Source organism: Melanotaenia boesemani, chromosome 5, assembly GCF_017639745.1.
Source record: "Melanotaenia boesemani isolate fMelBoe1 chromosome 5, fMelBoe1.pri, whole genome shotgun sequence".
Lineage (NCBI taxonomy): Eukaryota > Metazoa > Chordata > Actinopteri > Atheriniformes > Melanotaeniidae > Melanotaenia > Melanotaenia boesemani.
Window position 1 is genome coordinate 27,747,818 of NC_055686.1, and position 14,354 is coordinate 27,762,171.

General features: G+C 39.5%; 1 protein-coding gene across 1 annotated transcript; it reads left to right on the forward strand.

Annotated features, from left to right (window-relative positions):
• Nucleotides 1–8,121: 8,121 nt before the first annotated feature.
• si:ch211-63p21.8 (kelch-like protein 33) lies at nucleotides 8,122–12,987 on the forward strand. Its single transcript, XM_041985627.1, has 4 exons — nucleotides 8,122–9,044; nucleotides 9,127–10,075; nucleotides 10,188–10,358; nucleotides 10,953–12,987. Exons 1-4 carry the CDS (start codon nucleotides 8,225–8,227, stop codon nucleotides 11,470–11,472), a joined length of 2,460 nt encoding a protein of 819 aa, XP_041841561.1. The 5' UTR covers nucleotides 8,122–8,224; the 3' UTR covers nucleotides 11,473–12,987.
• The last annotated feature ends 1,367 nt before the right edge of the window (nucleotides 12,988–14,354 follow it).

Here is a 14,354-nt window from a genome sequence, read left to right on the forward strand (position 1 = left end):
CAATACAAATAAAACAACCACAGTGTTGAGGGAAATAGCGTTACGCAAAACCAGCTTAATGAAGAGCTTCTGTGTAATCTCGTCATGAAGGATGTCTTGTGTACTTTAACCTGTAGGGTTTTTTTGTTACCTGTTTTTGCTTCTCTCTCATATTAGAAGTTTAAAGTGGATCAGGAACAATTTCACTCCCATTCAGATCATACCCAACTTTGATCCATGTAAAGCTGCTGGAAGCCAATATTTTGTTACTGCAAAAATACAACAAAGAACTTGGATTACATCTCGTATTTGATATTCAAACTGGGTTGTTTTAATATTGTGGATCAGGAAGTAATGTTTTCTGTTCCATTGCTGTCACTGCCAAATCTCCTAGTTTGATATTTGAACAGTTTTATTCAGGCAGAGCAGATCAATATTGATATTATTTGCTTTTGTGAATAAGTTACAATAACAAACTATTTAAAAAAATGTAATTTTGACTCATAACTCTAGTGTTATAAAGGAATTGTGATGTGATTGAAGTGTAAACTGTCAGTTTTAATGTTGCATTAAATTATTTTAAATGACAAATATCAAATAAGTCCCTCCGTCTTTTAGGTTTTAAAGAAACTGGACAAACATGCATGTTTCTAAAAGTTAGAAAATGTTGAGACAGCAATGGCAGATGTAGCCAAGATCACACTGGCACTGATCTTGGCTTTCATGTAAATATACTTAGTTGCATAGTTTACTGAAAAATAATAGCATTACAGTTTGTTGAGGACACCACTGCATAAAACACACATTTTCATAATTTTTGCCAGATGCAGTCATTTTTTTGTCAGCCTTCTGTTTGGCCAAGATGAGACTCATACTCTTTAGGTTTGAAATGATCCTGATGACGTTACAATCATGATTATATGGTTTAAAATGGACTACCATTTTTGTATAAACATATGAACATGGTTTTTCTCAAAGAACATATGGACTCAAACCAGCCATGCCCATGCCATGGCACTGCCTCCTCTGTGTCAAACAGATGTGGTATACTTTGCATCATATGTCTTTTCTTTGGTTCTCCACATTCAGAGGCATCTTTATCCCCACCCCATTAATTTGTGTTAGTGAAATAATGAGATAAGCTGACAGACCAGATATTTGATTAACTTTAAGTCCTGTTGTCAGAAAAAGAGAATTTTCAAAATCTACACAAGCACTCCCCTAAATAACATATACACTGATGTTTGTAATCTATATGCATAACATTTAATAATTTGCATTATATTGTTCTGTTAACTGTTGATGGATGGATTGATAATGATGGATGAGGCTCCATCTACATCCTCAGCCACACATGCATCACCTCTGATGTCTGATATTTATTTTGCATGAAGACTTACTGGACTTTAAGCTACCTCTGTAGGATTCTTCAGTGAGGTAATTTGCCCAGGGCCCAACACAAGCCAGGATTGCCCCTGTCCATGCGCTTCAGTGTACATCTTTATATCAACCAGTGAAGCAGTGGTTGGCAACTGGCACTTTGCTGCCCATAATGCCTGGCCCACCAGATTACATTGATTTAATAAAAATAATTGATTGCAAGAGTTATATGTCAATCTGCAGAAACAAGATGCCGTTTACATCGCTGTGTTAAAAAAACATCATGACCCTTTTCAGGTTGAGCGAGAGAGAGGGGGACGCACAGCAGTTCTGAATCAGAGTGATGGGAACGTTGGAGTAGAGAAAGTTAGCTGTGAGAAACTGCCTGTTTAGTAGTCAAAGTTTTAGCAAAAAACACCACACAGCTCTTCTAGTAACAGCGGTCTTGTGTCTGCTTCACCACGGCTGGGTAAAGTGACGGGAGTTACCCCAAAGCTAGCTGCAGCTTCACCAAGGAGTAATCGCCTCTTCTCCACCTCCCGAGCTCGGTTTTGAGATGGAAGCAGGGAAGTTTCACAGCAGCTGGAGTTTTCATCCATAGTGGAGGCAACAGACCAGAACAACACAGCTACTAAACTGCCACAGAAATGTTGCACTACAGGAGCAAAAAGACCTGATAGACAGTTAAGGAAAAGAAGTGGTTTGCGTTGGAGCTGAATGACGACTACCTGACTCACTTTACCTGACTATCTACCTGCTGAATACAAAACATTAGAATCCACACAATGTTAAAAATATAACAATGATAAAACAAAAAGTTTATGAAAAAGTTTGCTCTGGGACTGGTGGAGATATCAGGATGTTTGGTTCATAGTTGTTTCCAAATAGTTGTGGCAATATTGCAAAAGGCTAAATGTTGCATGTACATTTAACCCTTTTCACTGCAAGTAGCTCAAATATTCCACATCAGTTTCTGTACGGATTGTAACTCTGTTTCAATCTTGCCCTCATTGTTTCACAGCAAGACCCTCCTGCCCATAGTTCATGCGAGTCCCACACGAAATAACATCTATTGTGCACATATGAGGTCATATCAACAGAGCAGTTCAAAATCAGAATTCATCATGTGCCACTTGATATTGACACTCTGATACAGGTGAAACTAAAAAAATTAAGATATCGTCCAAAACCTAATTTATTTCAGTAATTCAACTTAAAAATGTAAACTTATAGATGCATTACATGCAAAGTGAGATATTTCAAGCATTTATTGGTTATAATTTTGATGATCATGGCTTACAAAAAAATCTAAATCTTTCTGCATTCAAAATCTATTGAATGCAGAAATGTTGACCATCTAAAGATTATAGTCGTGCATATTAACTCAGTAGTTGGTTTGAGCCCCTTCTGCATGAATTACTGCCTCAGTGCAGCTTGGCATGGATGTTATTAGCATGTAGTCCTGCTGGGGTGTAATGAAAGACCAGGATGCTTCAATAGCGACCTTCAACTCTTCTGCATTGCTCAGTCTCATGTGTCTCATCTTTCTCTTGGCAATGGCCCATAGATTTTCTATGGGTCAGGAGAGTTTGGAGGCCAATCAAGCACATTAATCCCTTGGCCACTGAACCAGATTTTGGTTCTTTTGGCAGTGTGGGCAGGCATCAAGTCCTGCTGGAAAATAAACTCAGCATCTCCAAAAAGCTTTTCTGCTGAAGAAGTATGAAGTGCTCTAAAATCTCTTGGTAGATGGCTGCATTGACACTAGACTTAACAAAGCCCGGTGGACCAACACCGGCAGATAACATAGCTCCCAAATCAAGGCTGTGAAAACTTCATGCTACATCTTAAGTGTCTTTGACTGTTGCCTCTCCATTCTTCCTCCAGATTCTGGGATCTTAATTTCCAAATGAGATGCAAAATTTACTTATCAGAAAAGAGCACTTTGGTCTGCTGCTCAACAGACCAGTTTATTTTAGCCCAGGTAAGACACTTCTGATGTGTTTTGTTCAGTAGTGGCTCGATAAGAGGATTACAACATTGGAAGCCTATGTCCATGATCCATCTGTGTGTGGTGGCTCAGCCTCAGTCCACTTCTTGTGAAGCTCCCCCACCTTTTTGAATGGCCTTTTCCTGATGATTCCCTCCAGGCTGCAGCCATCTATGTTGGTTGTGTACCTTTTTCTTCCACACTTTTCTCTTCCACTTAACTTTTTATTGATGTGCTTTGATACAGCCTTTTGAGAGCATCCATTATCTTTTTGCAGTTACCTTTTGAGGCTTTCCCTCCTTATGGACGGTGTCAATTATGGTTTTCTCAACGTGCAGCTGACGGAGTGATGAACGCTGAATATGTACTCTCAGAATTTTGTACACTTACGTTATTTCTGTAGTTATTGGCTACTTAGCTAATGCTATGATAGGTTATGATAACGTTAATGTTTTTGTTAACATAGACTGCCTGGTGTTTTGGTGTTATGACTGCCTGTTTTTTAGGAATAACTTAACCACATGATATGTGTGAGCTGCCGACATCTGCCGGTTCTTGGCGTGCTATTACCGCAACAAGTCAACCTTGCAATGAGCTAACATTTTACATGCACATCCTGTTCCGGTGCTTCACACTTCAAAATAAGAGTTCCACTTTCAGCAGTTACCCAAAACATTACAACGGGGAGCGCCTTAAGCTAATTTAGCACAACTTTAGCAATGCAGCGTAAATAAAAAGCTGCCCGACACAACAAAGTACGCGTCACTCGTCATTGCACACGGCAAACAGAGTTAAACTGAAACTAGAGACATGCACTTGTCATGCTTTCATAACATTATATTAAATTTACTTGTCGGCAAGCTCCACTCGGCCCATTGCTTTAATGTAACCTGGCTAGCTACTAGCTCTGCTGAAAAGACAGGAGGCATGACTGTGGGATTGAATGGAGTCAGAGCTCCATCTAGTGGATTAACACCCCAAGGACATCATTCTGCAGACTCCGACACATAACAGAGGAAGTAAGACTAAATCGGTGTATAATAGGTAAAACATTGGCCGATATTGGCCATTTTGTAAAGGGCTAATATCGGCCGATTTAATCAGCCTTCCAATTAATCGGTTGGGCCCTACTATAGAACATAGACTGTTGTCTATATAATATAGTCTATATATTATGGTTTATAAAATATGTCAGTTTACCTTTTAAAGTTGAATTACTGAAATAAATTAGGTTTTTTGTGCAATATTCTAATTTTTTGAGTTTCACCTGTATTTTATGTTGTGGTACGCCCACTATTGCTGATAGATTTTGTTTCAATAAATAGTTTGAGATGAAGGAATTACCGTCATGTGATTTTACTTAAATGTCCTACATTTATGATATAATATTTGTGTAGCAACAACTTTTTTATGGATGGGATGGTTAAGGTGTAGATATGGTTTGTGAACTCAAGTCAGATAGCGATTGATATACAGCTACATAATAGCATAACGCCATGGCAACACAGCGCCTTCCTTAAAATATAACCAAACACGACTCAGAAACAAAGGAAGAGAATGGCGTTCATTCAACAGTTTGTGTTCTTTCTTCTTGGCGGTGCTTTTTAACACCATTTAAACTGAGATTTAATGAACAAAAGGAAAATCTGTTGCTCTAAAAAAAGAGCTGATCCTGCTTTGATTTTATGCCAGCTCGCACATGATGTGGCTTTTTTTCTCAACCAATAAACAGATGGCAGAGTGTTAAATTTCACCTTTTCGAGTAGGTTAGATTGGTACCCCCAATGGAAGGGTCCCAACAAGGTATGACGGGTTGGGTCAGATATTAGGGTACCCTTCCCAGTTTTTGCATGTGGAAAAACAAAAAAATGTGTCCCACCCCACACCCATCAGTGGAAACACGGCTTTCGTGCCACCTGGTCAAACGTCTCAGTGGGTTATTGTTACCACTTCAATCAGAAAGTAAGCACTATATAAAGACCACAAGAGAGTACCTTCTTTTACAACAACAATGGAAGACAATGCAGAGAGAGGAAGACTGAGAATGAGAGGGGGAGGAAGAGTGATAAGCAAAGGCGGATTTATACTCACACGACATCTGCGTCTGCGTCACCGCCGTAGGGGCCACGTAGGTCCACAGAGGTTCGATGTGCACCTCTTCCAGACCTAACGTGGACCCCTGCTAAATAGACGGTTATGTGGAGGTACTCCCTTGTGATTGGTCAGTTTGGGATCACGTGTTGCCGGATATCTGGATCTTCTTGCTGAATTTGTGTGGTAACCACTGTTGTTAAAAATAATAACCAGTGGATTAAGTTGATGGAATTATTCCTTTGTTGTCTTCCACAAGCTAATAAAGGCACTGAACCATACAGGATGCCATTTTTGTTTTAAAACAGAAAATACCTACCGAACTGAAGTGAACCATCAAAATAACTCCGACCTGGTGAGTTTACTGGTCGATACCTGCCTTTCAGATTAGGAGGAAAAACTGCAACACAGCACCAAAACGGCTGCCACTCCCTATGCTCAAGTGCGAGAGCACAATCACCATTGTCAGTATATACAGTCATGGATGAAATTATTGGCACCCCTGGAATTTTTCCACAAAATACACAAATACTCCCAGGAATTGTTGCAATTACAAATGTTTTTGGTTTAATTGTGTTTATTTCCTTCATGTGCATTGGAAAAACAAAAAAGCTGAAGAGAAAAGCCAAAATTGACAAAATTTTACACAAAATCCAAAAAATGGGATGGACAAAATTGTTGGCGCCATCTTATAACGGGGGTAAATAATTTTATTTCAATTAGGTGATGCTTGTTTAAACTCAGCTGTGGCACTTACCAGGTGCTGGTAATATAGAAATCACACCTGACACCAGTTAGAAGGTATAAAAGTTGACTTAACCTTTGTGTTGTGTGCATATGTGTCACACACCAAACATGGAGAAGAGAAAGAAGCGCAAAGAAGTGCATGAGGATTTAAGAAGCAAAATTGTCGAAAAATATAAACAATCTCAAGGATACAAGACCATCTCCAGAGATCTTAAAGTTCCTTTGTCGACTGTGCGTAATATAATCAAGAAGTTCATAACCCATGGAACTGTGGCTAATCTCCCTGGACGGGGACGGAAAAGAAAAATTGACGAAAGGATGCAACGCAGGATAGTTCGAATGGTGGATAAATATCCTCAGTCAACATCCACACAAGTTCAAGCTGTTTTGCAGACTCTGGGTGTAGAAGTTTCAGCTCGGACCATACGTCGTCATCTGAATGAGAAGAAGCGCTATGGCAGAAGACCAAGGAGAACCCCGCTGCTGACTAAGAGACAGAAAAAAGCCAGAATGGAGTTTGCAAAAATGTACCTGAGTAAGCCTCAATCCTTCTGGGAGAATGTTTTGTGGACAGACGAGACTAAGGTAGAGCTTTTTGGAAAAGCATATCATTCTACTGTTTACAGAAAAAAGAATGAAGCCTACAAAGAAAAGAACACAGTGCCTACAGTCAAACATGGTGGAGGATCAATGATGTTTTGGGGTTGTTTTGCTGCCTCTGGCACTGGGTGCCTTGACAGTGTGCAAGGAGTCATGAAATCTGAAGACTACCAAAATGTTTTGGGTCGCAATGTAGGGCCTAGTGTCAGACAACTGGGTCTGCGTCAGAGGTCATGGGTGTTCCAGCAGGACAATGACCCAAAACATACCTCAAATAGCACAAAGAAATGGCTAAAAACAAAGCACTGGAGAGTTCTGCAGTGGCCATCAATGAGTCCGGATCTGAATCCCATTGAACACCTATGGAGAGACCTCAAAATTGCTGTCGCAAGAAGGCACCCTTCAAATCTGAGAGACCTGGAGCAGTTTGTTAAAGAAGAGTGGTCCAAAATTCCATCTGAGAGGTGCAAGAAACTTGTTGATGGTTATAGGAAGAGATTACTTTCAGTTATTTCTTCCAAAGGGTGTGCAACCAAATATTGAGTTGAGGGTGCCAACAATTTTGTCCATCCCATTTTTTGAGTTTTGTGTAGAATTTTGTTAATCTTGGCTTTTCTCTTCAGCTTTTTTGTGTTTTTCCAATGCATATGAAGGAAATAAACACAATTGAACCAAAAACATTTGTAATTGCAACAATTCCTGGGAGTATTTGTGTATTTTGTGGAAAAATTCCAGGGGTGCCAATAATTTCATCCATGACTGTATATATATATATATATATATTTATATATAATAGTTTATGTTTTTTTTTTCCTACCCTTTTTTTAGATTACAATTTTTTGTGAGCATTGTCTTGTTCTCTCCAATGTAAATATATCTGCTGGTCATATGTTGTACTGACTTATTTGGTGAAAATGTTTCAACAGCATGTGTGTGTGTGTGTATCTGCAAATATTTCTGTGCTTGTGAACTATTTTAGTATTATAGCAAAAGTGTACTACATAAAGATGAATGCTTTTAATTATGCTGAACTATGTAAATTTGATAATGCTAAATGTAGTATTGGTTGCAGTGCTTTTGCATGTCCAATGGGGTATTTTGCATTGGGATTGTGGTTTTGTGAATTGTGTTACGCATTTTAAATAAAACCAAGCTAGTTTGCAAAATTATGTTTTAACAACTGGAAAAAAAAACTGTGATCCTTTATGGATTAAAACTGCAATACATTTTATGCCAAGAGTCTCTTGAAATTGAATCTGTATGACCCAGTTGCTATGAATAGCAGCTTGTTTACGTGGTAAGGAAAGTCTAAAGAGAGTGGACATATGTGGGGGAGAAAGAAAGGTTTGTGAAGGCAACAAAGTCAATGCAAGAAAGTGATTAAATGAATTATTTCTGCTGGATGTCATCAAAATCTGTAAGTACAAGCAAAAAGAAATGGAATTTACCAGACGGTACCTTCCAATGGAATGGGAAGAGCGATGGAGGAGAGAGAAGGAGAGGAGGAAAAGACTTATTGAAGAAGGAGGAGAAGGGATAGAACAGGACTGCCGTGAGCTGAGGAGGATTGTTGCTTACAATGACACCAGGATGGGCCTGACAAGTGGTGGTACCATTAGTGGAGGTACAGAGGTTAGAATAAGAGGCACTAATCAGGAAGTAACTGGGAAGAATATGAGTGATGGGGCATTTGAGTATGACGGATATAAAGTTAATTTATGCCACAGAGAAAGCTTCCCTAAGGAAGTTTTCGCAACTATGAAAGAATTCCAGGATTCATTTCTTCTCACAGATCTGATTCTGGCCTCTCGGGATGGGAGCTGCTTCCATGTTCACTCCCTCATCTTAGCTGCTGTCAGCACCTTCATTATGGAGAGACTGAGAGAAAAAAGTAAAGATCAATCATCCAGCATTCAGGAGAATGGAGCCCACATGTGTTCAATTCACATCGGTACTGATGTTAGCCATGCTGGGCTCAAGGCAGTGATTGACTTTGCTTACAGTGGAGATGTTTCATCTTTAAACAAGGAAACCTTGGAGCAAATCAAGGCAGCAGCTCAAGTCCTGGAAGTCCGACAACTACTGGATCTCTGCAACAATGAAGAAAAATTTGAAAAAGGGGAACATCCTGAGCAGGAGCAGCAAACAATCTCTGCAACAAAACGAATTAGCTTGACTCTTCAGGCCATTCAACAGCTACGAGCAGATAAAGTTGGATGTGATGTAATTTTGAATGTGGATGGTGTTTTTTTACATGGTTAGTAAGTATGATGTCAGCTTTCTGTTGGGTTAGGATTAGCTGTGGCTAAAGTTTGAACTCATCTGTTGTCTGTTTCTAGTTCACAGAGTTATCCTGGCAGCAAGCAGTGACTATTTCCGCGGAATGTTTACTTGCGGAATGAAGGAATCCCATGAGACCTGTATTGCTCTTCCCTTTCTTTCAGCTGCTGATTTAGAAGCACTTATTGACTGCTCTTACAGTGGTACCCTTCAACTCACCTGGGACTCTGTTTTCGAGATCACCTGTACTGCCCTCCAACTTCAGTTCCAGCCCGCTCTCATGCTTTGCCTCAACTTTATGCGGGAAGAAATGCAGACAAGTTCCTGTCTGGATGTGGCATCATTTGCTGAAGCATATGGAATGACAGAGCTCCTTGAGGAAGCCAATGACTTTGTACTGAGGAACTTCAGGGATGTGTCAGCTACAGCAAAGTTTCAGGACCTGTCACCAGAAAAGCTTCTTGACTTCCTTAGCTGTGATGGTCTATGTGTGCCCTCGGAGTTGGCTGTGTTTCGAGCTGTAATATCATGGATTGAGGCTGATCCTGAGGAGAGATTGCCCCATGCTGGCTTACTGATGTCTGGAGTGCGCTTCCCTCTCATGACATTCAGAGAGTTCAGAGAGGTCAGAGCAATTAACCTACGCATGGAGTGCTTTGCAGACAAGGAGGTGGAACTCTATGGTTCAGCACTTAAGGAATTTGGTTTCAGTCTTCCAAAATCCCAAGACCATTATCGGGTCAGACGACCCAAAGATGTGCTCGTCATTGTTGGAGGAGACCACTTAAACCCAGATATGGGTCAGCGTGTACCAAAGAGAGAAGTGTGGTATACCAACACCCTACGCAGTGGAACAGGGCTGGTAAAGGATATAGAATGGAGGAAACTAAGTGAGATTCCCGACAAACCAAAGTTCAGACATGGAGTTGCAGTAATGGAGGGGAAGCTATATGTTGTTGGAGGTTGTTACTTTTATACCAAAGATGACATAATGAAATCTGCATACAGGTAAAAATAAAAAAAATAAAAAAATCAAGTCAGTCCACAAATCCTTACCATGTCATATCCCATAACATTGATCTGACTTTTTGCTTACTTACTTTCACACCACACATGCTAGTTATGACCCTGCGAGGGACATCTGGAAGAGACTGGCTGATATGCAAGAGGCCAGAAGTAACTTTTCAGTGGTGGTACTTGAGGAGTGCCTTTATGCCATTGGTGGAGACAAGGAGATTAACACCAACATAGACAGCGTTGAGATGTACAACCAAGATACCGACTCCTGGAGGTAATATTAGTGTCTCTTACAGTGTACTTTATCACCCTTTCAAAGTAGAATTGACACAACATGATGCACAACATGAGATGCATCAGAGATGTATCATGCTCATTTTGAACACGACAGGTTCACACAGCAGCTCAGCCTAAGCATCACAACTACTTACCAGCTACCCATACAACTTTGACCTAATGAGCATAGACACATGACCCTTGGGGGATTTCTTGCCATGTCAGGAAAGTGGACTTGGCAACCAATGTTTTGGTTCCAGTGCTTTGCGGGATCTGTCCTTTGTCAATTGGACTTGATCGGGCACAGCTGTTGAATACTTCATTGATTGAACACCAGGGAGTGTGGAGGCTGTACTACTTCATGCAAAGTACATTAGCAATGATTAGACAGCAGATGTCACTGTTTGCTTAAAGCTTTGGGTACTCCGAGAGAATTTCTCATTATAATACTTATATAATTTTGTCTCTCAGTTTAATTACGATGACAGAATGAAAGTCTTTCAATCTTTCTGTTGTTCATCATATCATTTCAACTGAGACATTGTCCCATCCACTAATATCTGACTGGTTCCTGTTGTTTCATTTTTCTTAGCTATGTCCAGCCCCTGGACCAGGCTCTCAGCGGTTATGCTGCTGCTGCCTTAAACAAAGGGGTTTTCATCTCTGGAGGTTTCAATTGTAAGTATGTATGTCTGGTTTCCATGTTTTTCTACCATCCCAAGAGAGGAACCATCTACCTTGCAGACATGACTCATGATCGAGCCCAACACTGCATGGAAGCCCTGAAAGGATGCCTCTATGTGGCTGGTGGGGTGTGTAACCTGAGGAAGTTTTACACTGACCAACTAGCCTGTGAGGTGTACGACCCTGTGATGGACTCCTGGACTGAGTTTTTACCGCTGTCTGTGCCACATGTGGGTGCTGCCTCAGCCATCCTGGAGGAGAAGATCTACATACTGGGAGGATACTGCCAGGATGACTACAGTGAGTCTGGGCTGGTCCATCGCTTTGATCCCACCATACAACGGTGGGAGACCATGGGCAAACTACCAGGGGCTGTTACTGATATTAAGGCTTGTCTGCTCCGCTTGCCCCAGCACCTCAGACACTAACTTGCTGGTAAAAATCGTAGATATGAATAGATGAAATCCAATCAGAAAGTGCACCTGCTGTATGTAGAAACACTGACTGACAACAGTGTTAATATATTTTATTTACCATGTGTAATTAGGAGGAAGACAGCAAAAATGACACAAATACGGTAACAGATACAGCTCAGCCTTCCTGCTTTGGATGATCCTCAGCAGTCATAAATATTTTTACAAGATCATATTTAATATGGAAACTGCATTTAATATTTAGGATCTCATACAGCCAGATATGTCCAAAACTTTGTATTTATTCATATCATTAAGTTTTACAAAACATCTTTCTTTTTAAGTTATTTATGACTGTTTTGGAGGTTCTTTTCTACTTTACTTTTCTGCACCACAAAGATTAATTTTACTCCATCAGTGTTGCTCTGTTCAGATCAAATATGAACATAGATTTAATGCGATTTAAATGTTGATAAAATATTGGCTTGAGAGGAAGATATTAAATTCAATACCAATCTGGAACTGAATTATCTGAAAGATTACCACTGTGTCTCTTTAGGTTTGATGACTCAGCTCAGATGTTGGCAGAGAAAAACAGGGCGTCTAATTTTATTTAGCCTGCTGATTTTATTTGGTTTGTGTGTAGTTTAAAAAAAAATCTTGTTTTATAGATGGAAGTCTCCTTCATTTACCTTTACATTTACCATTGATGACAAATGAGATTTAGAATGCACTACAGAGGATGATGTTCAACTTCTTTGTTATGATTCACAGTTTATGTTCCTGTGTTTACTGTTTTTTTTTTTTTTTTTTTTGGTTTTTGTTCTGTTCATGGTTTATGTTCTTGGTTTCTTGTGTTTAGGGTTATATTAGTCCTGTGTTGCTTTGTTTCTCGCTTTGTAGTTCACCTGGTCTGATTTGCTCATTCACTTGTGTCTAGTTTGTCCTTCAGTGTATTTAAGTCTATTGGGTTCTGTTCTTTCTTCTTGTCCTTTGCCTCTTTTTGTTGCTTCTGTCTACTGTTTTCTTTTGTTGAGTTTAGTTTTACTTTATTAAAAAACATTTTACCTGCTCCGGTCTGCCTCGCACCTCCTTAAGCCTGCACTTGGGTCCTCACCCCTTCAGCGCCATGACAATCTTGCTATATCATAACGTAACGTAACAATATCTTATGACAATGTGCAGGTTTGACTGATAATTCACCCAAAATATTAGTAAGGAGGAAGGAACCTCCCTGCTACTGACCACGAATTGAAGCCATGGCTATAACAAACTTATCGACTATTACAGGTTACTTATTTATTTGTGAATTGCTTGTTTCCTCTCATGTTAACAACAGACACATAAAACAACAACACAGGATTTTGTTGCCATGTCTAACTTTGTAACACTACTGTGTTTTGGAAATGTGGAAAATATTACTATTACATGTTTACTTGTGATAGTTGCCTGAGATGACAGTCACTGATAGGAACATCTTCGATACCAGAGCTAAATACTTTCTTTCAGATGATTTTATAATATGCATGTAGTGACATTGTAATGTTTCATTATGTTGTGATCACATATTACATTTGTGAGAACTTAAAGAGCTGCCTTGCTGCAGATGAACATCATCAGATTATCTTGAATAGATATCTTGAAGATAAGGAAAAATGTATTTATCAGTAGCAATGTAATAAGTGAATGTTCCTTCAGTTTGGATCCTTAGGTTTCTGTTGTATTTTCTGGTTGTTTAACGAGAGATGACACCATCAGGTGGAGCTGTTGCCATGTGATCAGCAGTAATGTCTTGGGAGTGTTACAATGCAGCATTGTAACAACATGGCTGACGTTATCCACGCAGTTTGAATAGTGTAGCTAAATACTGTAAAACAAACAGTGCAGGCTGGTATGTGGAGCCTAAAGGGGTTGTTGTTTCCTTTTTCTTTTTGTTTATTAGCTGCTTTTTGATGGAAGAGTTGTGTGTTATGCTTTTCTTTTTAAAATGTATTGTTGGAATAAAGCCAAGCTATTTAAGGACTTGGCAACATCAATGTTTTTGTTTCTTCTTTGAGAACTCTTGTGGAATATTGTGGCTTTGTGGTTCATTCTTTTTAACTATGTTTGCTAAAGTTTTAAATCAGAAAAAAATGCTAATATTACCCCACATTTTGATGATGTATCCAACACAGAGCGCTTAATGGAGTGGATTTCTTATTTATTTATTTATTTTAGACCTTCTAACCCCACCACATACCACAACTATTGAAACAACTATTCTGTGTGTTTATTGCCTCACAGGCAAACTTGCTCAAAAACCCTTTCAACAGGTTGGGACAGGACCAGAAATGTGGTTCCTAAGGGCTGAAACACTTAGTACTGACATTCACGGACTCTCCTTTTTAAATACTGGAAGTGTATTAAACATTAAGGACACAACGAGATCCCAGATCTACAAGGAAAGAAATGCATGCAGTGCTTCGCCTCTGCTGACCCTTTTGGCATTCTTGTTTGTGGAACTGTGTTTTGGACAGAGAGGAGACGTGGACATCAGTGAGTGGATGTAAAAGCTTAGAGCCACCGCTGACTAACTGATGAGGCAGAGCTGAAACGTTACAACTGAAGAATGAACATGAAGGCTGGGATTTTTACAACAAATAACGACAATGTTGAATAATAGAGTGTTGACTCTTTAAAAAGGATTTCTTCTTAATTTGAACAGGCCTGAAAAAAAAGACTGGAAGTTACAGAGAAAAAGACTGATAAGCTGAAACAGAATAGTGATCAAAGTAAGATATATTTAAGTCACCATGTTAGTGGGGCTGAGTGTTTTACCACAAATATGTAATATTGGTATGCAGAATAAAGCCTTTCATGTAAAAAAAATCGCTATAAATTTTCTCTTAAGTGATATA